The sequence below is a fragment of the Poecilia mexicana genome, unplaced genomic scaffold, assembly GCF_051168715.1.
Source record: "Poecilia mexicana isolate PSO_F unplaced genomic scaffold, ASM5116871v1 scaffold_23, whole genome shotgun sequence".
NCBI classification, from domain to species: Eukaryota; Metazoa; Chordata; class Actinopteri; order Cyprinodontiformes; family Poeciliidae; genus Poecilia; species Poecilia mexicana.
Window position 1 is genome coordinate 7,646,783 of NW_028263392.1, and position 24,518 is coordinate 7,671,300.

The following is a 24,518-nucleotide window of genomic DNA, read 5'->3' on the forward strand; positions in this document are numbered from 1 at the left end:
AACTCTTTCTTTCTCTGTCCCTCATTATGCAAACTTTCCATGGGGTAAGCTACTGCGAGTAGCTTCAGTTTTAACAAAAGGTCGTTCTTTGTAAATCTGACTCGAACGGAAACGCTAAGAAACGTGGACAAATAATTGCATTTAAAGCAAAAGGGTGATCTCAGTTTTGATATCTAGTCTGAAGCATATCTGTTATGTCCATGAATATACATCTTTTTTTTTTAAACACATTTTATCAGATTGGTTTGGTGTTTGTTGTTTTTACACTGAAACACTGGAGTAACAAACTTGAAAATGAATGTCCCCCTGACCCCAGACTTGCCTATAAGTGGCTCACTCTTTTCACAGCCTAACAACTTTCAGCTTGTTTTATTATTTTTTTAGCTGAATGTTTGCCTCCTTCTATTCTGAATAAATACAATAAAAATGAGCTTTCATCCTTGAGCAACAACTTCGTTGCCAAAGAGTCGTGCTTCATAAAATGTTTTAACGCAAAGATGTGTCACTGATTGGAAGAAAAAAAAAAAGCCAGATATTGACCAGTCAGTATTGATGACAATTACTTACCTATGTTTCAACATGTCTCACAGTGTGCTCATTGATGTTAAAAGAATTTTTTTTTTTTTTTTTTTTTTTGGAGTGTTGGTCCTGTAAACTAAAAATCGACAGATTCCGGTCACTGGCCAATATCTCTGTCTATTTCTAAAACGTCACTTTTAATCATCTGTTGATCTTAGGTACTGGAAGACAAACGTGTCTTCAGATGATGTGGGACTGGATTTGTATTGAGTTCACTTTAGGGTTTATATTGAAATAAATGTTTTAATTTGAGAAGCAAAGGAGATCATCATTAAAAACCAGATTTGTGTATCATAAATATCAAAGCTGTACTCCTAAATAAAGGTGTTACCTACTGTCTACGAATTCCCTTTTACTTACGGTTGTTTAAGTCGGATCCCTTTCTTATCTCGGTAAAGTGACATTTTACATAGCTTTCAGTCCAAGTAGAAGACTTTGAATCCTCTTTATTAATTGTATATTGACCTCTGAGTATCTCCCTTCTCGCAGTGTGTTGTTTGTTTCCTATGAGTGATTGGGTGGGATACGGCCTGCTATGCTCCTGGCCCTATTATCTTCCTCTGACAGCCCCATTACTCTAGTGCGGAAAAGATGAACGCCACCTGTCAAAGAACAGTTAATTGTATGTCTGGATGGTCTGGTGAGAGCAGAGTTCCACTATTGACTCCCTCTCCAGAGTGTGTAGCCTCTCCTGTGTATTCATATTAGGAGCAAGTGGCAGCGGAGAGGAAGGAAGGCGGACGGCAGACGAGACATGCGGAGAGATTAAAAAAGAAGTGTGTGGAAACGAAGACTAATGGAGAGTGAAAATATATGGATAGGGGGGAAGAAAGCAAGGGGGCTTAGAGTCAAGAAAGATCAATGATCCACACAAAAAAAACCTAATCCATCTTCTCCCGCGGCTTAATTGCGTGTAATTTAAAGGACATATGTATATTATGCTAATTTTCCTCCTCGTATGCAATGTCGGTCTTTGGTGTGCAGATAAATGGCTTTGAAGTGCAAGACCGGGAGAAAGCCGTCGCCTTGTTGTCAAGCGAAGAAGCAAAGAGCATCAGACTCCTGGTGACAAGGCCAGAGATCCAGGTAAACACGCGCACGCACACACGCAGCCCTCCTGCCCCATCTTTGACAACCTGTCATGTCAGATAAAAGCGACTGCTGCTTGAGAGCCTTTTGGTTTTCTTTCCTGTCAAAGTGATTGTTTAGAGTACCTGCGCGTGCCCACGCACACACACACACACACACACACACACACACACACACACACACACACACACACACACACACACACACACACAGATGTGTACATTCATGGGTACGAAACCTCAGAGAGGACTCTGACAAGATCTCGTGATTGCAGCTGGAAGAGGAGGCTGTGTGGCTGGATGACGAGCAGCAGCGGCTTGTCGAGGAGCTGAAGATGGAGATTCTGGAGGAGAAGAGGAAGCAGAGAGAACAGAGCTTTGAGATGGCAGATAAGGTGAGTAAAAGAAATCAGAATAAGAGACAAAAAAAGAGAGACGGCGGAGAAAGGATGGCGACAGCACTGCAACTGATGTGTGCGACCACAGTATCGATCTCACCAAGGTGGTGGGAAGTTGGAGGAGACATGCTTTTGTTCTTATCAACATCATGTTACCCATAGTTTACGTGAATGTTGTATTGATTAATTCGAGCTGTAATTTATATTATCTTTCCATTTCAAATATTTGTGTTATATTTTAAACGTATCTTGACGGTTGTGGTTATTGCTCACTGGTAAAGGACTTAAAAATCAAAACAAATATAACTTCCCTGTCATTATCCTTAAGGCCCATTTCGCATGGGCTTAAAACTACTCTATGAACTAAAGGACTCCACTGCTATTTGAATATCATTGAACCAAGGTGATTTGAAAACTTTTATTTTGGTGTGAAGACAATCAAATTGCCAAACTTTTGGGGCTCCCTAAATAAATTATCCTTAGCATCCTTACCAACCATCCTTCATTTCTTTATAATGAAGGAAAGGCTTCAACCTCTCCTTTAGCTTTAACATGCAATATTCCGAATTTGCATCCAACGTCAGCAACTTAAACCTCTTTGTTTTACTTTTGGCCATCTCCGAAATGATGCCTTACCTCTTGTACGCAGAGTAAAGAGTCTTCTGTTTCTTAATTTAAAGCTTCAAGGCGATGAGGACGTCACAACAGACACGGCCACCTGTTCTTCCAACAATCAAGACAGTGGATTTGGGCGCAGCACAGACAGTACCGAGCACCAGCCCTTGTTGGCAAGACTTTACAGGAGGAGCCCAGCGCAGTGCCTGAGGAATCGATGGCAGTCAGAACATCCACACAACAGGCGAGGGACCGTTGTACCACAACACGCCCAAAGCACAAAAACCCATTCAACGAGCCAAGGCAACGAAAGCGTAGTGAGTATTCGTAACAGTGGTTGCGGAGTCCGAGGCTTAGAGAACTGCTTCCAGCAACTTTTAGAACTCAAGTGCCAAATACGAAACGGGGGCGAATGTGGGGTGTACTCCATCAGACACAGCATAGAATGTAGTCTCACTGGGCAAGGTGGAGGGGATGGAGATAGTGAAGGTGATGTTGGTGCAGGGGGAGGGGTAGAGCAGGAGTTGAAGATGCTGAACGAAGAGCTGCGCAGCATTGAGTTGGAGTGCCAGAGCATCATGCAAGCCCATCAGCTACGCAAGTCCCAGCAGCTCGAGCAATCACAGTCTGCACCCTGCTCACCAGGAACGAACCAGAAAACTGGACAAAAGCGGCACGGGAGGCTGGCGGACATTCATGAGTACCCCGAGAGGTCCGACAGCGACAGAGTTCGCGAGAAGGACAGCTCCAGTGCCTACAACACAGCGGAGAGTGCCCGGTCAACGCCTCTTGGCATGGAGAGATCCCCTGATCATTCGCTGCAGAGACAGATCAGCATTACCAACCAGAAAAACCTCAGGCTTGCCTCTTCTGTACCATCCAATCCCATTCCTATCCCCAAGCCTCAAGGAACACATAGGCCGTGCAGGCCAGCCGATCAAGGTCCAGTCATCTCCAGCAGCCCCGACCAGAGCAATCCGTCGCGGTCTGAGTCGGACCCAGCTCTACCGGCGGACGATGAAAGATGCGACAAAAAGGGAAGGAGCAGAGACTCGAGAAGAGCTCTTCCTTATGGCGCTTCATATCAGACGGGCACCTACCACGGCCAGGGAGGATCCAAGCAACTTCAGGTTTGTATTATGAAAACATACCTATGTAGTGCACGTCTACATAAAGCATTTCTGAATAACTCTGTGGCGAACATCATCTTTGTTGCAGAGCTATATGCAGCTGCTCCAGCAGCACTCGTCCCTGGAGTACTCACAGAGTCAGCTGAGTCTCCTCAGCGTGTGTCGAGATCCCATGCACCGCAACGGTCGTGCGGGGGAGCCTCGCCTGGAGTGGAAAGTCAAAGTCCGCGCAGATGGGACACGCTATGTCGCCAGGAGACCCGCTCGCGACCGCATACTTAGGGAGCGGGCGCTCAGAATCAGAGAAGAGAGGAGCGGAGGCATGACCACAGATGACGACGCGATGAGTGAGATGAAGATGGGCCGCTACTGGAGCAAAGAGGAGAGGAAGCAGCATTTGGCAAGAGCCAGAGAGCAAAGGAAGAGGAGGGAGTTCATGCAGAAAAGCCGTCTCGATTGCCTAAAGGAGGGACCGGCGAGCGGGGCCGAGGGCAAAAAGGAGATCAACATCTTGGAGCTCAGTCACAAAAAGATGATGAAGAAGCGGAACAAAAAGATTCTGGACAACTGGATGACCATCCAAGAGCTGATGAGCCATGGGGCGAGGGTCCCAGAGGGGTCTACTGTTCATAATGCCTTTCTTTCTGTCACCACTGTTTAAGGGACGTTGTTTAAATACTTGATGCAGGCATATTTTTTAAAATCAGGTGCATCGTTGCTTTGCTTTAGAAGTCGTCACTCCTTGAAACCACTGTAAATGGGGAAATGTCGTGGGTGAGAAACTCTGTAGCATTCCCTGAGCAACTTTCTTGCTAACCGTTGACGAATGTTCAGCAATCAGTACCACGTCAGTCATTTAAAACACAACGCGAGACGCTTTTAAGCCGGACCAACGTTTTTTTGGGGGGGTTTTTTGGTGATAAGGTGGTGCCTCGTAGCATGTTGGTTCAATCAGTTTATAAAGCGTGAACGAACCGACAACGTTTTGTACGCTCTGTTTTGTGTCTTAATATCTGTCATTTTTATGTTTCATAATATATGAAGCAATTTTACTTGCCTCATTCGAGCTGGCCTTTTATATGGGGAAGATTGCAGTATTTTTTACACTTTGTAATCTCAAATTTTGTAAGATTTTTTTTTTTATGCAGAATGTCAATTGTATCGTAAATGATTATCATAATTTCCTATTTATATTTGTATCACCAAAACCCGCCACTGTCGAGGTGAGACTATTTGATTGTACTATAGCTAATGCTGTACGCCAGACCAGCAAAACAGGAAATAAGAAATCTCAAAAGGAAAAACCCTGCTGGAGACAACTCCTTTACATCGCAAATGCATCGACTGTCAGAGTTGTCAGTTTACATCACTAAAAATGTCAACATGCTATGTCAAAGGGACACTTTAGACATAAGTTAGAAGGGTTCTTTGAAACAATTTTACCTCAGCTTACAGTTAAAACTGAATTATCAAGAATTCAATGCTTTGCTAATGAAATCATCGCCTGATACTTTAAAATATGAACCTGTGAGTTATGTTGAAATCGTCTGAGTTTAATTTATATTGTTTACTTTCTAATTGTATTTATTGTAAATTAAGTTAATCGTCTCCTCAGATTCTCTTAATGTGGGGTATCCTGGGGAAAACAACACTTTTCAATGCGCTGGGAAGACTTTGTATCATATTTTCAGCCTTTCAGCACTGCTGTTTTTACTGCAAATTGAGTAATTGTTGATAATGTTTGTTTAACTGAATAAAGAAAGCAACAAAAAACATTTTGTAGTAAGGTATGCTCCAAATAGGGTGAGGGTTATTAATCTTTGTTTGTATTTTGGGGTATTTTGGCTTTCATTAAAAAGCACAATTTAATTAACACAATGCACTGCATTAAAAAAAGTTTATTTCTGATTAAAATGATTATGATTAAGATAAATCTTCAGCCTCATTTACCACATCAAACAACTGAAATTTTATTCCAGGACTCTTAGGCAATCAAAGCCTGGGAGTCCTGGATTAGGCCATAAGATTTAGTGTCTTGTGGCCTAATGGCATGAATGGTGATTCGCCCTGTTGCTGCCTTTTACTGTATTCATGTATTCATATTGGACATGACTAACAGCGTGGAAGGTTGGGACGTGTGCATGTGAGGAGCAATAGCATGGCTGTGCCGTAACAGGAAGCATTAAAGCTAAACTATCCTCCCATTTCAACGCATTAAAGAGACACCTGTGAAGTCTCCGTTGCCCCTGTCCACAGCCCAGTGAGCTGAAGAATTAATGAGACACTTCAGACTGGCATCCTCATCACTGGAGCCTTTATGCATAATATTAAATCAGGTAAGCAACACATCCACCTCCTTCAAACCCTGCCTACCTTCCCCATATATCATATCCGAAGCCACTGTATCTGTGTGGCAAAAAGCCAAACATTCCAATCGGTTTCTAAGGACCAGAGGAAAAATAATTGGGTGTATTTGAATGTTGTGTTACACCCCCCAGTTGTATCCTTGCTTACGTTTTCATCCATAAAAGCAAAATAGCTGTGGTTTTGAGGCTGCAATGCCTTGGAATGAGCTTCAAAGTATCACAACTTTCCTTAAATGTTTTATGGCAGCAGGTATCACAGAAAATCAACATCTAAAAGAAAAAACAGCATAAAAGTTTTATTGCTTTTTTGCAGACTCAGGCATTGGAAATAATAAATAAAACATCAGAAAATAGTTAATGGTGAGTTGAGAGCGTGGATATCACAATCCTTTTTTACAAAAAGTAAAAATAACGCTACATAAGATGACATTCTGTTGTTTGTGGATGAAGGACTGACGAATCCACTTGCATAAAGCGCTGTTGGTCGATGAATACATTAACAACATATCCAAAATATCCGCAGTTCTGACACGTGTGCTGATCGCAGCTATTTGGTTAAAATGAGACCGACTTTACTTTGATGTTATCAAAAACACAGCCAGGCAAGATGAGCGCACACATGCTGGTAGGAGAGAAAAAAAGAAAGCAGAAGACAGAAATAATGTGAATAAGATTGGTCAGAATCTATAAGAGATACAGCCTCTCATTCCTGAGTAGTACAGAGATTTTGGCTTTTTTACTATCATTTTACACTGTTTAGTTACAATTTGCATGTGTATAATTGTCGGATAAGCTTAATAATGAAAAAGCATTGCACAGTTTTGATTATGAAATCATGATCCCGATAGTTAAAGTGGAGCAGTAAAGGTAGAGGAGATGGAGAAAACAAGCCTACAACTCTCTTTAATCTAACGATGCCTTTGAAGTTAGCAGGGGAACCAGAACAAAGTCGGGCGTTCTTTGCCGAGACGAGAGCTTAAACCTTGTGATGAGAAACAGGTGACACATTATGTGTGACTCTGAGTCCTTGAAGGTGATTATATGGTATTTATGTATGGAGGTAGTCGACTGAAGCTTCAGTATAATAAAAAAAAGGGATATTATCAAAATGTGCCATATCTATTTGATTGTTCAGTACAGCAAGATCAAAAACCGAAGACGATAAAAACAGGACAGAAAAAAGGGACAGAGATAAATGTGTCAGGTTGTTGTTTTTGGGGTTTTGTTTTATTGATTTTAGTTTTATATTCTTTGATTAGATCCGCTTTGTCTCTGTTTTGCCTTGGTTCAGTCCTTTGGTTTTATTGGGTTCCTTCTGTCTGGTTATTTGTTAGTCAGATTCCTACTTACCCAGTTTGTGAACTCTCCCTCCCTCGCCCCCTGTGCCATTTTTTTCTCTCTCTCTCTCTCTCTCTCTCTCTCTCTCTCCTCTGCCTGCTTCCACAATCAAGTTCCCCACTATATGTACCACTCATTCTCAGTCACTCCTTGCTGGTTCCTTTTGTTATATCCTGTTATTTCCCTGCTGTCACTTTCCTCTGAATTCCTGTTTTTGTTTTGCTCTGGCTCCTGGGGATTTTTGTAAGTTTTCTTCATTATTGTGTATGAAACATTCTTCATCTATCTGCCTTTCTGCATTTGGGTCCAACTTAACCACTACACACCATGATAAAATGGTTATTTACTTTTATGTTTTCCCTCTTTATCTTGTTAAAACATTAAATAGTATTTTAAAGGAAAGAGAACTATATCTTCAAATACAAACTTTCTTCTTTAAACCAGTCATACAACAATAAAGAAGCGTCCATAATATTAAGTACAATCAAGTTAGCCATGTCTGACATAATAAATATGCTAAGTTCTAATTTGCTTAGCTTTTGTTGTCTGACCACAAAGTAAACCAATGTCTATTTTCCACCCTCTAGTTCCACTGAATCCAGAAAGAAAAAAATGACTGAGAGCAGAGGAAATAGCAAACTGGTCAAAACCAACTAAATGTATAATGCTAATAATTTTAACAAATGCAAATTATTTAAATTAGCATTATGGTCAACGTTGCGTGGCTGCTGTTGTAGGTAAACTGACTTGTACTTTAAATATGCTGTGGTCAGGGGGATAAACTTCATCACAACCTATTAAGGTGGAAGAAAAAATATGTCTCTTGTTTACAAAATAGGTTGTATGCAATTTGGAAAGACATGCGCATTTAAATATTATCTGTTTTTTGGGGGGCGGGAGGGATTTGTCAGCGCAGCAACAATAACAACGTCCATTGTACATTCTCTATGCAATACAATGAGTATTTATGCCTCCATCTAGTATAAACGACTGATTAGAGCTGGTTAATGACAGTTAATTTTCCATTCATTAAACTTCTATTCACGGCCCCAATTATACACTAATGACTGATTCAGAGTTCTAATTAACAGTAGGCTTTTTTTTCTTTTCTTTTTTTGCCGCCTTGTCATGAAGGACACCTCCGCAAAAGTCGCTATTTATATGTGTCTTTGTTGATCAATCTTATTAAATGCTTTAAATGTTTGTTTTGGTTGATGAAATATTTCACTGAATGCTAACTCCTGTTGTAGTTCTTTATGGTGATAAGCAACTTAAAAAAAACAAAAAAAAAACGACCTAAATTCATTTAGCAACAATGAAAGATGTTTATTTGCAAAGTCGTGAAAGCATGTCTTTGAACGTCGCACTAGCATCAGTTGACTCCGCCTACTAATGGGCTAACCTGCTAGCTCACCTGTTTCTCATCAGCTCATCAAATCACAGCTTGACAAGACAAACAGGACTCTCCTCAGGTAACACATTGTTTGCTCTGATTTGAAGTATTTTGACGAGATTAATACAATTTAGGATAAGACTAATATAAGGAAATATGGAAAAAGTGAAGCTCTGTATCATTTTGGAAACATTTTTTTTGAGAGCTGGGTTACTCCTTGTATCACACATTGAGGTCTGCCACAGCAGCAAAGAATAGATGCGATAAAACGATAAAACGGCAGCATGAAATCTGTTGGCGAACACAGAGGCAAATCTGCCCCTTTTGTTGGGAATATACAATAAACAAATGCATTTATCCGATACCTTTCAAAGACATACCAGAAAGCACTAACAACGGGGGTTTTTTTCTTCTGTTTTCCAACCGCAAAGTCATGCAGAGTTGTAAGATTCCCAATAAAGGTGGCTCAACTTCTGCCTAATGAGAATTATAAAATATTCAGAGGCCCAGCACCACTGCAGATTTAACGCTTGAGATAATTGAGACAGAATTCAGAGAAAGAGCAGGAGGCAAAAAAAAAACAAAAACCACAAAACTATCCTTTCATGGGATGGTTGGAGAGAGATGTTAAGCGGTTTTTCCTGCGTAACATCCTGCTTCCCTTTTGCCTGTTCGTACTACAACGCAGTATATAAAACAAATCTAAAATACTCTATTTTGTGTTTGTTTAAGGACGACTTCGTTAAAAAAAAAAAAAAAAAGTGTGTCTCAGAGTAGTGACATTACAAAGAGCTTCCACGTGGTTTCGTTACCCAGTGGATCTGAAGCATGGTTTATCCTGTGGGGTGAAAGGCTTTGATTGAACAGTGATGTGCTCAACTATTGATCCGGCTGACTGCGTCTGATCTTGCTGGTTCACTGAAAGCATCATTACGGGCTCGCTGGTGTGGAGTGCTTTGCTGAGAATACCGGCTCTGCTCCGCTTGGAGAGTTTGGTGCACCCTGAGCGGAGTACGAGACATTAAGAAAACGGTTTTTAGTTAGTTTTTTTAAAAGCCCAATCTTTTCCATTCACTTTTCTGTGTTGCTCTTTTGGCAGCAAACATCCGAAAAGCCTTTTTATTTTAGAAAAAAAAAAAAAGCCGAATAAAGTTCTATAAAAGAAAAGACAAGAATAGAGGTCCGACTGTAAAGTGCCATTAGGAGATGCTACTCTGAAAAGCACAGCTTTAGGTTTGGTCGTCTGACAATCCCGCAAAATACAAACGTAAAGACCAAAATGATGTGATGTAATGCTTTCCAGTCACTTGCATTGTGTTTTAGGCCTGTCATGATGTCATCTGCAGGATAATTAAGTCCAGTAACTTAGCATGTTAGGCATTCTGAAAGCTTGCACAAAGTTGTGCCTATATAGCCACGATACACCCTGCTGACTTGTACCCGACTCTAATTAGCTGATGCAACTTCATATTTATGTAGATTTACACTTGCAGGAATCCAATTATGACTTACTGAAAACCAGGACAGCTCTCAGAAAATGTTTACGGTAAGGTACAACTTCTTAGCGAAATTACAAGATGACACAAAGGTGTAAATTGAAGTAAACATGGCGTCCAAGAAATAGGTGCGGCATTTAGAAAGAGCTCTTTTGATTATTTCAGTATGTCTCCCTAGACGCTGAAGTGTTTTCGAAAAGTTTATTGCCACAAAAATAATGGACGGTTCCCTCCAAGTGGCTCCCTATAACCAAGAGCCGTTAGACTTGATGAAAGCAAATTGATTCTCAGAATGAGAAATGTCTCCGTGAGATTACCTTAGTCATTGAGAAGACATGTCTGTTATTTTTGTTAATACATTTTGTATGACCAGACAACAGGGCACAGATGGTGCTTCTGTCTTTCACAGCCCCTTAGAAGCAGCGAAGAAGGAAGAAAACGGTAAATTAAAACCAACAAGTCCAGAAACGTGAAACAGTTGCTGCAGATTTACGAGAAGCGGCAGACGGATGTGGTTAAATCACATCGGGAGTGAAGGGGAGCCGGTTTACGTCAGGGAAGAATTTAGTTAAAAGCAGCTTTGTACAAGACATTCCATCAATATTGGGAATTTATATAACCTCAGTGCTAGTGCTGAGTTTGGTCTTAGATAAAAAATAAAAAAACTGTAGAAGTTGGATTGACAGCCGTCAATCTTACTCTACTGTCTGCTGTTGAAAATCAAAACCTGGTTTTGTTAGCTTGACTTAACTAATTATTGCGATTTTGGCAATATCTGTTGAACAAATATATTTTTTATTCGATTGTAAAGGACGAGTAAAAGAAAACGGAACAGTAATCCGTCGGAAAACAATATTTAGGTATGGAATACCAGAAATCCTGCAACTCTAAAAGGTCAAAACCTTATAAGAGGACGAGGGTTTATCTAAGCTTCCAGAAATTTCTCCTTTGCAACTCCAGTCCTATTACACAATTAAAGCGCTGAGATCTGATCTGCTGCTGCCTGCATAATGAGAAGCTTATCTCAGTGTAGATTTCCTGATGGTCCTAATAGAGCTCAAGATCCGCCCAGAGAAGGACAGCTTATCTCCGGTTATTCTCCACCGTTATCGGCTCCAGATAGTAGAGATGAGGAAACAGACTTATTTAGAAAAACTGAGAAAATTTAGCGTTTAATTGAAGTAGATCTGTTCATTGAGGGGAAAAAAAAGAAAATGGTTCCATGTTAAAAAGTAACCACATAAAAACATACACAGCATATTACAGGATCTTGTATTATTCATATAATGTTTATCAACCTATTTTCTGCCCGACGTTCCCATAATTTACCTTGGATGTCGATTTATTTTAAAGTCCTGAAAATGTCATGTCATCGAACAACTTTTGCAGGACGCTTGGAAGAGAAACGGGCCCACAGCATCACAGATTATCCACTATGCTCGACGTCGGGTGTGATGTTTGTACTTGAAAAGCTCAATTAGATTTTTCAAGAAGATGTGATTGGTTTGTTGCTAGTGAAATAATTATTTATCAATCAGCCTCATCCACTATAGTTATGTGAACTAAGAGTTATTTTCCAATAATATACATTCAACTGATAGCACTGGGGAAGCAGATTCTTTATACATTACTTATAAATAAATCTCTGTTTCCCAACCAGTTAAATTTGCTACCTTTCTGTGTCTTTTCACACATCGATCTTTGTCAGAGTCTATAGGTCTGTAGAAAGAGATGAAAGCCAAACTTTCTGAAATGCATGTAGTCTATAGGTAGGGAACCCTTGAGCTCTGTGTTACAGATAAAAGGTTGGGTCCAAAACTCAGGACAGGGAAGGTGTTCTCTAATGATAGGCCTTTTTACTTCAAAGCCGTTGAGGCTGGCAGGCTGCAGCAGCTCGAAACGTCCAAGATGGGTTTTTTTTTTTTTCTCCTTTTTGGCAGTCTGACAAGTGAAGGAGCAGGCTTGTAATGATCCCAGAGCTGCAGAAAGGGACAGGTTAGCAACAAAAAGCAGAAATAATGATGGCCAACAAAGCAGGGCTGGGCGCAGAAAGCATCCACCACTGGGAAGAGGGGGGAAAAAAATCAGGAAAATATTGGGGACTCTTCTCGGTGCACGTCTGTCGGCCAAAGACACGACAGCCGAAGCGTTTTGTGGTCTCTGAAAGCAAAGCAAGAAAACGCTTTTGTAAATGGATCACTCTGAGCAAAGACTGATCACTTTTTCTCTGTGGCACGTATCGGTTTGGTTTCGCTGTCCCTCCGTCTGACTAGCTAACGATGTGCAGAGGTCAAGACAATGCTCAAACTTGGCAGAGAGGGAAAATACAATATATTGAAGAGTAAAAAGGAAAAAAACTCAATAAAATATGCTTGTGGAAAACACCAAAAACCGTAGTAGGCTGTTTGACAACATGACAGAGAACTGTATGCTTTGGAATTGATTCTGCTAATTAACTGTATGAGACAGCAGAGCTTTCTGAATCTCTACTTAATGGCCGGTCAATACAGACCAAATATGTACACTCCATGTTTTGCTTTGGGCTCTCATCGTGCCATTAATCAATAAAACAGTTGTTGTGATTTACTGTAACACTCACATTTTGCTTATTGCTGGACCAAGCAATATAATTCTCAGTGGGGATAGTCTTAAACATTGCGGTCAGTTGGGAAAAGTAAAGTTGAGTGAACCTTACCTTTTGAATAATCTCTGCTCCCAAAAACTGCAACACCAGAATAGTCTTAGAAAAACTAGCAAGCAATATAGTGATCATTCAGTTCTTTATATGTTTGTGTTATGTAGTGGTCATAGACATCATTCATCATCAATTATATTTACTTCGCCAGGCCATTGCCTTCCTGCGCATTTCCTCTTAGAGGAAAAAAATTCTCACTTTCAGCACAGTTTGGGTTTTCCTCATTTACTTGGATTCTCTCCAGTCAATTTTTGACTTAAAGACGCTTAAAAACACTAAGTGAACATGACAGCAGCCTCATTCGGATCTGCGTTTCTCTTTGCAGAGGAAGATGATTGTTTACAGCACAGGTGATATCCGCTAAGCTTCTTAGCGTTTAACTGCCACATTACATACGTCGCGGGCAAACCTGAGCAACTGGGTAAAATTTAAAACCTCAACAAAGTCTAAAGCTCCAGGAAGTAATTGTTTCAACAGATGAGAGCCCAGATTCTCTGGACGAAGCAAAATGTGGCACAAGGGGCTGGTTTTTATCAGACTAGTATCAACCATGACGGAAACAGAAACGGAAACAGGATACTAATACCTTTAAAGTACTTTGTAGGAAGTCCCCCCAAAATTTCACCTCAATTTTTCCCTGCCGTGTTTGCATGATTCCATTTCTCACATTTGTTGTTGCTTCGAGAAGAAAGAAAGACATTCTCTGTTGAGTTGTTAAAATTAGCAAACGCTGATTTCACCAATGTCACAAATCTCTGGAGTTGGGTTCATTGGTGCTGAAGTCGCACATTAAGCTACACCCAAAGAGCCACGACAAAAATAAAACTACATGCCATCTCATTATTCTGTGTGTCAAAAAAAGAGAAACAAATAAATGAAATAACTCCACTTATTTGTAGTTATTTCTTATTTGTTGTCTGGTAACACCGTTCCTTCCCTGTTGGGCCCTCCATTATAAGGTAATCCACTCATTCACCTTCCTAAATCTCCTTTACAATAACCTGAGAATTTTCCTCAGGGTGCTGATTCCCTGTTAACAAGCAATAAAGTACAGTTGAGCTAAGACCTTTAATCCTTCAATCCTTCATTGGCAATGGAGGGAAGGGTCACCTAAGGAAAGAAGAGGTGGGGGATTAAATTTTTTTATTTATTTCTTTTGCTTTTAAAGATGTACCGTCTGTCTCCTTCCATCTCTGCTTCCCCCTTACCTCAGAATCACCTGAGCCATATGTCCGCATCATGTGTCGACACATAATTTAAATGCAAATGGCTAATCAGCCCCTCTAGCCCGAAGCTTCACAGGAATCAGACATTCAACAACAGACATTCATTCCGTTATCAGGTATACAGGAAACTCGGCTTCACCACAATCAAATAATTAAACTTGCATCTTTATGGGCCTGTGCCCGAGAGTAATGTTTGCTTCGTTTCCACGTAGACCCACGCTCCAGTACGCAGTGATTTTGTGCAGAAAGCATTATTTGAAACAGAACCCAATGTCAGATAGTATGTCTCGTAATGATCTCCGGAGCTTGTTGTTATCGGAGTTGGGGAATATTAAAATATATATATCTTAGCTCGAGATGCAATACTTTTTCATTTCTCCACGTTAATTAGATTTTAATGCCAGCGTAGGCATTTAACCTTTTCCGACACCGATAACATTAGCCGCTCTCCTTGTTCGGCGTAAACACCGGGGAGTAGATCCTCGGAGCCACACCAATTACTGGTCCTGTGTGAAGCCTCCTCTGCCATCCCAGACAGCTGGGGGAGAGAGAAAAAGAGCATATCGCACTGGGAGCTACTGTACATGGTAATAAGCAGAGCAGAGTGTTGCATTTTTATGGCTCTTGTATCGAGATGCTTCTCATATTTAGAGGTCAACTTTTGTTTATTATTACCCTAAAATATCCTCTTTTTCACGCTGAAAGCTGATGCATTAATATTGAATAGAAAAGTGTTTTTAGACGTGCTCTGACAATGACGGATCACGCGGCGTAAAGCAGACAAGACAAACTGCTAAACAAACCCGTCTGACTCAGCTTTATAATACGAGAGAACTGAAAGATATTAAAGCATTCTTTTTTTCTTTTCTTTTTTGGAAGGAGGGGCCATAAGGTATGCAGTTATTATTCAGAGAGAGACGAATCTCTTAAGCAAATCCCCCTGTGATGAGTGAACTCAAGCTCAAAAGGCTACAACAATTCAGCTCGAGGCTTCGTGCGTCGTCTTTTTGAATAATTGCCCGATTTCTGCATTCATTGTATCCTCCGCGGTCACGCTCCCAAAGAAACGCGATGCTTTCGGTGTCAGAGAAGACAACGTATTCATGTAGGTGCTTCAGGCATGTTGGGTGGTTCGGACAGTAGCTGTTTCTGAATCCGTATTCACAAGTCATAGAGGGTCACTTTCACCTGTGTGTTGCCTTTTCCTTTCCCGGTCTTGCGTGAATTCCTTCACGAATATTACTCGATTAAAAACAAGGCTCTGTAAGTGCTATTACAGTATCAATTTGATGGCTTCTCCCCCCATCTTTCCGCAAGTGAGCCAATCTGCGCTGTATTAGTTCTTAACTATAAAAGTGTCCAGTAAACAGTAGGTTATCTTTCATATTCTGAGTCATTGTAGAGAATCAACCCAGTGGCAAGACAACTTACCAGCACATATTAGCTAATGCTAGAAGCTAAATAAACAAATGTTGTATAATCGGTGAAATTTATTGGTGCTTTTTAAATGGCGGTCATTTATAATAATAACCAGCTGATTGTTTCATTTTTTTTTTTAACACCATTTTGCCTTCCTAAAATTTGCGTTTTTTGTGGTAGTGCGGTCTGTCTTGACGTTTGGAAAATGTCAAACACCTGAAATTACGTCGAGTTTTTTATTAAACAGCTCAAATATTTTTAGCATAACTAATTTTGACTAAAGATGCAACCCACAGAGGGTTTTTACTGAATTTCAGTCACAGCAAAAAGTAGAAAGATGGAAGAAAAAAAGCAAAGAAGTTCCAAACATGGTAACCTAACAGAACAAACAACATCAAATTCAATTTTTATTTATTTATTTATTTACAGATATGTTTACTGGTATTCTGGTCTCATTTAATTTACACTTAGGCTGTAAACTGTCAAGACAAGAAAAAACAAAACAAAATTTCAAAATGTGCATAGAGTGCACATCTCAGTAGCTAGCCACTGTTTTTCACGTCTTTTTTCCTTCACCACTCCATTGTTTTTATAACTCATGTCAACTTTTTTTTTACTTGTCAGCCTTACTACATGACATACAATATCATACCTCTAAATCTGACATGCACATGTCAAATGAAGCTGAACTAAATTGGAACATCAACATAAATTTGAGGAAGTGAAACCCATTAAGATGAGCATAATGAGTGTGCAATTCATAACAACCAGATTTGCTATTAAGTTGCTCCCATTCCACTTTATGAAGAAGCTCGATGGAACAATCCAACACATCACAAAGCTAATAATTCACCTCAAAATGCTCGAAAGCATTGTGTTGTCGAGGTCCCGCCCCCCCTTTTTTTTTTTTTTGTTCAGTACATGGTTTTTCGCAGCACGTTTGTCAAAATGCATATCCTCCTAAAAATGTTCCGCAGACACCTCTATCCAAGGACAAATCAATTAGCGGCGAACGACAGGCAGACCGCTTTTGAAGGATGTCAGTGCCTGTGCCTTAGGTGAGAGGCATTGGCTGGTGGAGAGCAACTGTCAAGTAGGATACTCGTCTAAGTGATTCCCACATGTCATCTCCACACACACACACACACTCCTCCGCGGAGCCTCCGCCAATATCAGACATGCGTTCCACAAAGAAGCCGCTCACAGGATGCTGAAATCAATGCTGAGAGAAGCAGAGAGGTGTGAATATTTCATAGGCATATTATCAAACTGAATCGCAGATTAGCATTCCCTCAAAATTACCCCAGGTGATGTCAGGGAGGCGCTGTGCAAGGAGCTGTATGCAATTTAATTCATCTAGAGAGCAAAAAAAAAAGGGGGGGGGGGACTAGAATGGAAATAATGATAAAACCAGTTCTGTTATTCCTTGATTCCACTTTTCAAGAGCATTGCCTGCTTAGTGACAGTAGATGCTGTTTAAGTTATTAATACCGGTTGAACATTTTGACATTGTGTCACATTGCTATCACAAGATTTAATATCTTTGCTTAGGATTTTATGTGATTGGCCAAAACAGAAGGGATGAGGTTAAAGATTTATCTGAAAAAGTGTGAATCCAGATTCATGCTTTGTAACTACAGTTCTCTTAGGGTGTGTCTAAAAACTGAAATCTTCCATTTTTCTAAAAAGTTAAATTAGATAAAATGAAATTGTTCCTCTGCATCTCTGGTTCCATCTTTAGGGTTGCTATGCTATCCATTGTTTTTTTTTTTTTGGAGTGTAGCCGCTTTTCTTCCAGTATTGCCCTCTGTTTCCTGTGAACTCTGAGCTGGTACTGAATAAACGCATCTTCACAGCACGATGCCATCGCCATCCTGATTATTTACTCAAGGTCATGTGCAGTGTTAATTTTACACCACCATTTCCAGTACTGTTAATTTTACACTACTTGCGACTTTTTTGCAAGTGGGCCAAAAAAGTTAAGCTTCGATCCAATCTTTGAAGAGCGTCTTGTTGCACAAGTTTACCGTAACTCCTGCATGGATAGTGGCAAACTAAATTTTCATGTTCGTATTTATTCCTGACTTTGGGAAACATTCAATGACTATGAATGCTTTTTACATGAAATTGGTTAATTATACAAGCCCAAACCACATTCTAACAAAACTTGTGAAGAAAACTTAAATGAGAGAGTTAAACTGCTTATCCACAGATAACCCAGATAACAGTTTGGTTTCTTAGCAATTAAAAATGGCCTGAGCAGGTACAAAGGCGACCGTTTTGTAAAGCTGCGTTAATAAAGATGAAAGATATGGTTTGCTGAGTGAAGGAGGTGTTGGTAAAAAGCCCAATTTCTCCTACTTGGCAGTAATTACGGTAGACAAAGACCTGGCAACGTCGGTGAGCATGTGGAGACAAAAAGGACATTGTCAGTTTTGAGACAAAACGGCAACCTGAGAAAAGGAGAAACTGAATCTAATGAGCCGATGCAAAAACATAAAGAAGCGGATGTTTGTGTTTCGCAGATATACGGTTAAAGTTTGTCGACTCGCATCGCTTGCCCATTAATGCATCACAGTAACTCTGCCTGATGAATGGCGAACGTCCAATCATGGAGATGGACTCGGCGTAGATGACAAGGAACGATCCTAAAGGCCTGCTAATTGAGATTCATGACTCCAAATACCAATCAGATAAAGTGATTAAGGCCTCGCTTGTCCACATCTTTAAATTTGCAGCTTCCCCTCCCAGAGCATCATCCTCTGATAGTTCATGTCTCATCATTTCATTATTAATCTCGTCTTTGTTTTGGAGCTGTGTTGCTCCCAGGAGAGCTCCGAGTTGATGCAATTAGAAGCTGTAATTACTTCTCTGTAGAGCTGTAGATCTCAACAATCTATATCCGAGTGTCTCCTCCAAGCACACAAGGAAGGGACTGGTGACGCTGCGAGCGTTTGGATGCCGATTGCTTTTTTTTTTTTTTAAATGTACATGTACAAAAATACATTCAGACACAAAACATAAAAAGGCAAAGACTCTAATTCCTGCTAGGCTGTCAAAGTCTGGTAATTCACTGTAAAATATCCAAAATGTCTTTTGATTTTTGTCACTACGACGTGCTGTCAGTTGCTCAAGAAACCGTCTGCAACGTCCTTTAGACACTTGCGATGCCGTCACTTACTCTCCAATTGTTCCTAATCCAGACGTTGCAGCACCTTGCCAAAATGAAATATTTTCACATAACTGGTCTACCCATCAACCAAATTATGTCCAAATCCAAATCTGTATATAAACCAAATGATGGTCAGATATATTTTCCTGTCACTACAAATCCATTAATTTTTGTATCTTGACTGCAACCTGAGTTGGGACACAATTTACAAATAAAAGTTTTAATAAACTTGTATAGTAGCTATGTGAAAAGGGGACAAAGAGAAGGGAGGAACAAGGAGGACACATTAGGACAATGATAGGGGAGTTGAACTCCAGAAATATTTTTAGTTTCATACTCCCATACTTATCCAGACTTGGGTGAAACCTGAGATCAAATTCCATACTTTTGTAGACTGTATAGAAACCTTGTGAGCTGGGAAACAGTTCACCAGGATGTGGAGAAGATAAGTTGCTCACATTGTCAACAGCTAATTGAGACATGGCTACACACCGAGACGGAAGGATAAAGAAATGAACGTCCACAACTGAGGTTCGATGGTGGACCAGGAGGAATCTCAGCAATAACCAATCTGTGATAACATCCTCAAGGTCATCCTGAATGATAACTTCTTAATCTTTCTACAGTGACACCCTCCGTTCTCTGGCTATCCAATGAGAGGTCCCGTGTTCAGAAGGATTCATTAATTAGGAGGTTAATAACTCAAAATGCTAAATTAATTTAAGATCCACTGCAAAACCCTCCAATAAAATGTGTGTTACAGGGTTGGACAGAGTTCAGCCATTAGCCTAATGTTCCTCAAGATAGATGGAGACTCCCCACCCCTCACCGCAACCCTCCCACTTTTTCAGGGAATTTCATTTTCTTCTTTGGTGAGATTCAATTTATGATTTAATTAAAATTTTGCTTCGAAAAGACGCTCTGGACTGAGCCCGTTTTCAACGAAGTCATCAGCCAAAAAATGGAAACTTGGAGACTATCATAAATGACGCAAGCCCAGCAGTAGGCTGTCAAAGCCTAATGAAAATAATAATAATAATTACATTCATAAATATCATATTTGTGTGCTTTTTCTCCCCCCAAAGGGGAACGTAAACACAAACACCATCCTAACGTAGATGATGTTGGCAACTTCCAATCGTAACTCGCAGCAAAGTGACAGTAAAGTTGTGTTTTCAAAGTGTTTCATTCTGTTCTGATTGAGTGTCACCATAAAAAAAAAAAAAAAAGACTCTCTCCGCAAGTGGGAGTCCTATTTCAGCCGTCATCCAGTTATGATAGCCAGCGCTGATTAAAACCTTAAATTTTGATAACGGCTGATGCTTAGTCTTGGCCCTGAGATTAAGCTGTCACCGTGGAGCAAGGCCGCGTCCGTGAGTGATACCAGCCGCTTTAAAATTTGTCGACGCGTTTTCGGCGTCTTATGGGTTCGACGCTGGCAGCTCAAACAAGCAGAAGCTAATTTATTACCAGATGTTCATAACGCGCTGCAGTACGTCTTCGGGTCAAATTTATCCGCACGTACTAAAAGGACGGAGTACTCGGACCCCGTGGAGTGAACAAGCGTGTTGCTGGGGGAGAGTCCCACTCCCCATCTGATCAAGTGCAAATTAAAACAGTCTAAAGAAATAGAAGTGCCAGTAATGCATCGAATCTGGGGCAAACACTTAATCTTACACGTAGCAATTAATTGATCATGAAAGGTAAATAGTCTGTGCATAAATCACTGTCCTAATCTTGCTGATTTATTCAAACGCCCTATAGAGTGACTCCACTTTGCTGTTGGAAGAAGCAATAAATTAAACCTCTTGACGGAGGTAACGGCTGCGATCAGTTGCATCTCGTTTTTGCAGTGGTCACGAGAAGCCTGGGATAGGAAGGCCAAAAGGATGGTGGAGCAAATGCCATCCGAGTTGAGGGGAAGATTAAATGCTAGTAGCAGTGAAGATTGATGGGTACCAGGAGGACTTTGGAGCAGAGGATAAAAACAAAGTATGCCGAAGTGCAGAGGGGCAATGGTGGTCAACTTCAAAATAATCTGGAAAATAAAAATCAAGCAGTCTGATGGAGACTTGCCAACATAAGATTTAAAGAGAAAAAAAAAACATTTTGAACTGGCAAGAGACATGAAATTATATTTCACTTCCTCCTCCACCTTCACACAGCCTGAATCCATCTTTGAGGGGCATGATTATGATTTTTCTAATTATATGCCTTGTCAGATTTCCTTTCGTTAGGAAGCGTCGTTAGTCCGGCGCGGTGCTTATCGGTGACTGATCAGAACCGTCAGCCTCATATCCTGCCTCGCTTCCTCCACTCAGAACAACGGGGAGAGCAAAAGCTCGATAAACACCGCTGATAAGCACCCACCGGGCTGCCATAGCTTGGACCGCGGCCAGGGGTGGTTGTTCTCATCAATGTCGTTTAACAAATACAAAGCAGCCGGCGATGGAACACGTCTGACGGTAAATCTTCATGCTGTGTCGCCTCAACTCCGGCTGCAAAGGACTTTTCACAGAGACGCGTCATTAAAACGTGACGCGCTCATGTGTGTTATGAGCATGAACTAATGAAAAATGCTCACAACCTGTTCACTTAATGAACATTTCAAAACCTTCGTTTGGTGACAAAGACTTTTGGGGGAAAATCCCCCCGCTGATGGGGGTTTTGCGCTCTGAAATGAGAGAGAATCCCTCTGCTGCCCTTCCGTCGCTGTTTTTTGAAAGTAGACATTTTGCTTTGCTTTAGCAGAGCTTTTCGGGCTTTTCATGTGTGGCCAGGCAGATCAATAGGCTCACTATAAAACGAACCCAAATGTGAATTAACACACCGGGGAGCAACACAGCAGCACAAGATCCATCAGGGTGTAATTTGGACAAACACACTTCTGCTGCCTGAGTGCTGCTGCTGCATGAGTAGACAAGTAGTTAGAGGTGTAATTTAATACATGTTTTTTTTTTTGTATTGGAAAGTGTTTTCAAAGCAGTATTTAAGCATATTTTATATACAGTGGATCCCCCGGTGTTCACTGGGATTAGCTATCTTAGCTATTCATGGTAATCGGTGAATAGCTAAAAGCTAAAATCTACAAAATCCTCATCTAAAAACACTTAATACCTTAATATGAATTAATATAAACAGTGGAAACCATCTTAGCACTATCTTAGAAGCCAACATCTACAATCGTCCTCATTTCCGCTCTTGACAGCAGGTCACCACCAAGGAAAACAAATGCCACTCTGAGGATGTGAGAGTAGAATAGCACAATAACACCCCCCACCCCTCCTCAATCTGTTGTTGCACCCTGCTGGTCAGCTGGCTGAACAAAAGCTAATGCTCTTCTTGCTTTAAAGATGGAAGTCAACTGTTGGCAATGGTGTTACAATTATGACTCATGCTAGTGTGAAAGTGGTAAAAAGATTCAATTGTTTTTTTGTTTTTTTTGTTGTTGGTTTTATGTTTTTGAGGATAGTCATAATACTAACAGATTATTACGATGATTCATGCCTAAACAGGACTTTAATAAAAAAATAACCTTTAAAACATCCAGGGATGCTACTGTGAGTTTCGCTTCACATTTTTAACTTTAGCTAATATGAACCAGCGTATGCCATTAGGTGCATATGTAACAAAACAAAATGCAGATTTTAGCAGTATTTCAGTTTTTTGATGTAATAGTTTATTTTAATTTCCACAACAGAACAATTCTAAAAGTATCTAACATTTTTAGGTACATTTTGCTACAGTAAACGCTTGATGGCAGACGTTGGTTCCGATTTTGGCACAACCAGTTGTTAGCCACCTATCTTTGATATTAAAATTTCTCTTTTGAAAAGGCAAAAAACAGAAGAAATTTGCATGACAAGATTTTAGTTTTACAGCACTACATGTTAAAAAAGCTGACTTTTGCTTAGCTGTCTATTGGCTGGTATTCTGCAGAATCATGTTGGACCCAGAAATTGCTATTGCTTTGTAGTTCTAAAAAAGTAAATGTATTAAAAAAAAAACCCTCTGTTTAAATGGATGAACTACTATGGATGTAAATTTGAGTTCAAGCTGTTAACTCCTTCTCAAGCCCCATGCTTTAATAACTCAATAGCTTCTCTTAATGGATTTCTTTCTTTTTTTTTGCATTTAATTGCTGCTACGACTCGCTAAATTGCCAAAAATATTAACAAAATGTTTAAATAGCGCTTTTTTAATGTGTTGCTCGTAGGTGGTAGCTATGTGAGCGGTGTGCCCTGCAGGCAAAAAAAAAAAAAAAAAATCCTGCAGCTGACCTCCCGCTGCACACTGATCACATACCACCCGAAGTCTCACTGGCATTGTGGAATATTTATAATTAAAGATAAAGCTGATGGTTGCCTGGGCAAGCATGAGCTCAGATAAAATTACATCCCCAAACTTCCTTTATTGCAGGATATAAATATGGAAAGCGTCTTGGGCAAATACACAATGGAGTCTTTAGAGCCTAAACATGTGTGAGCACAAACAGACCTGTGTGTTGACGCAAATACATACACAGATGAGACGTGTCGCGAGAAACGACACACTTGCAAACACACACGAACGTACGCACGCAGACAATAGCCTCCAACTCCCCTCCAGCCTGGCAGGTAATTGCTGTCTACGGGGGGACAGGTGCCTCTACAATGGAGCGCCAGTGTCCAGACAGGCTCTATTCACTGCCACTGTAATTACCTAATTGAAAAGCCCACAAGGGAAGGGAGAGGGTGTGTGTGTGTGTGTGTGTGTGTGTGTGCGTGCGTGTGTGTGTGTATGTGAGAGAGAGAGAGAGAGAGAGAGAGAGAGGAAAAAGGTGTGTTGAGAAGAGCGTAAAAAGTGGGGAAAGGAGAAGATAAGCTTACAATGAAACCTCCCAGCCGTCCCCTTGAGCGCGCGCACACACACGCACACCCACACACTTCGAGTGACTATGAAAGCACATCTGCTTTCTATGACATTTGTTTGCACAAATGGATAAATACTCACATGACTACACACACACACACACACACACAGAGAGCCTGACATCTTTTCGGAGTCGTCTCACTCCGGGGGCCAATATCTCCAGAGCGGACGGTGAGGGCAGTAACGGGGAATCTATTGTTGTGCTATGAGGATAAAAAAAAGGAAAAGAAAAGGAAGCTGGGGGGGGAGAGGCAGCAGAGGAGGGGTCCAGAGAGGCAGAAATATCAAAGCAGCAGGTTCACTCATTTCTGATGACAGATTCTCCCATCTCAGCAGCCTCTTTGCTTTGGCTTCAAGTTTCTTTCACATCTGTAGAGCAGCTAGAGCACCGGTGATGCAAGAGTGTGTGTGTGTGTGTGTGTGTGTGTGTGTGTGTGTGTGTGCATGTATACACATACGCATAATGAAAGACACATGCATGCAAATTTACACCTGAGCCATCCACTTGTTTACAATGACACACAAGAACGTAGATGGCTGGAAAGTTCTGCTGTTTGCTTCCACTTTCTGTTCGGTTGCATCATGTCGATCTGAGTTCGAAGCCCTAACCCCGTCATCACGAACGCTGAGCTCCCTCCGTGGCTCTGTAATGACAAACCAACTGTCACTGTCTGTTTGGCTGAAAGGTGTGG

General features: G+C 40.8%; 2 protein-coding genes across 2 annotated transcripts in view; both read left to right on the forward strand.

Annotated features, from left to right (window-relative positions):
* pdzrn4 (PDZ domain containing ring finger 4) overlaps window positions 1–5,688 on the forward strand; it is a 33,965-nt gene extending 28,277 nt beyond the window's left edge. Inside the window, exons 6-9 of the mRNA XM_014970540.2 lie at window positions 1,564–1,665; window positions 1,943–2,062; window positions 2,746–3,810; window positions 3,899–5,688. Of these exons, the coding sequence (XP_014826026.2) occupies window positions 1,564–1,665; window positions 1,943–2,062; window positions 2,746–3,810; window positions 3,899–4,471 (1,860 nt within the window). The 3' untranslated portion in view covers window positions 4,472–5,688. The remainder of the gene's footprint in view (window positions 1–1,563; window positions 1,666–1,942; window positions 2,063–2,745; window positions 3,811–3,898) is intronic.
* Window positions 5,689–8,434: 2,746 nt separating this feature from the next.
* The window catches only part of pphln1 (periphilin 1), a 67,683-nt gene continuing 51,599 nt past the window's right edge, over window positions 8,435–24,518 (forward strand). The window contains exon 1 of the mRNA XM_088003374.1: window positions 8,435–8,986. The gene's annotated coding sequence lies outside the window, so the exon portion shown is untranslated. The remainder of the gene's footprint in view (window positions 8,987–24,518) is intronic.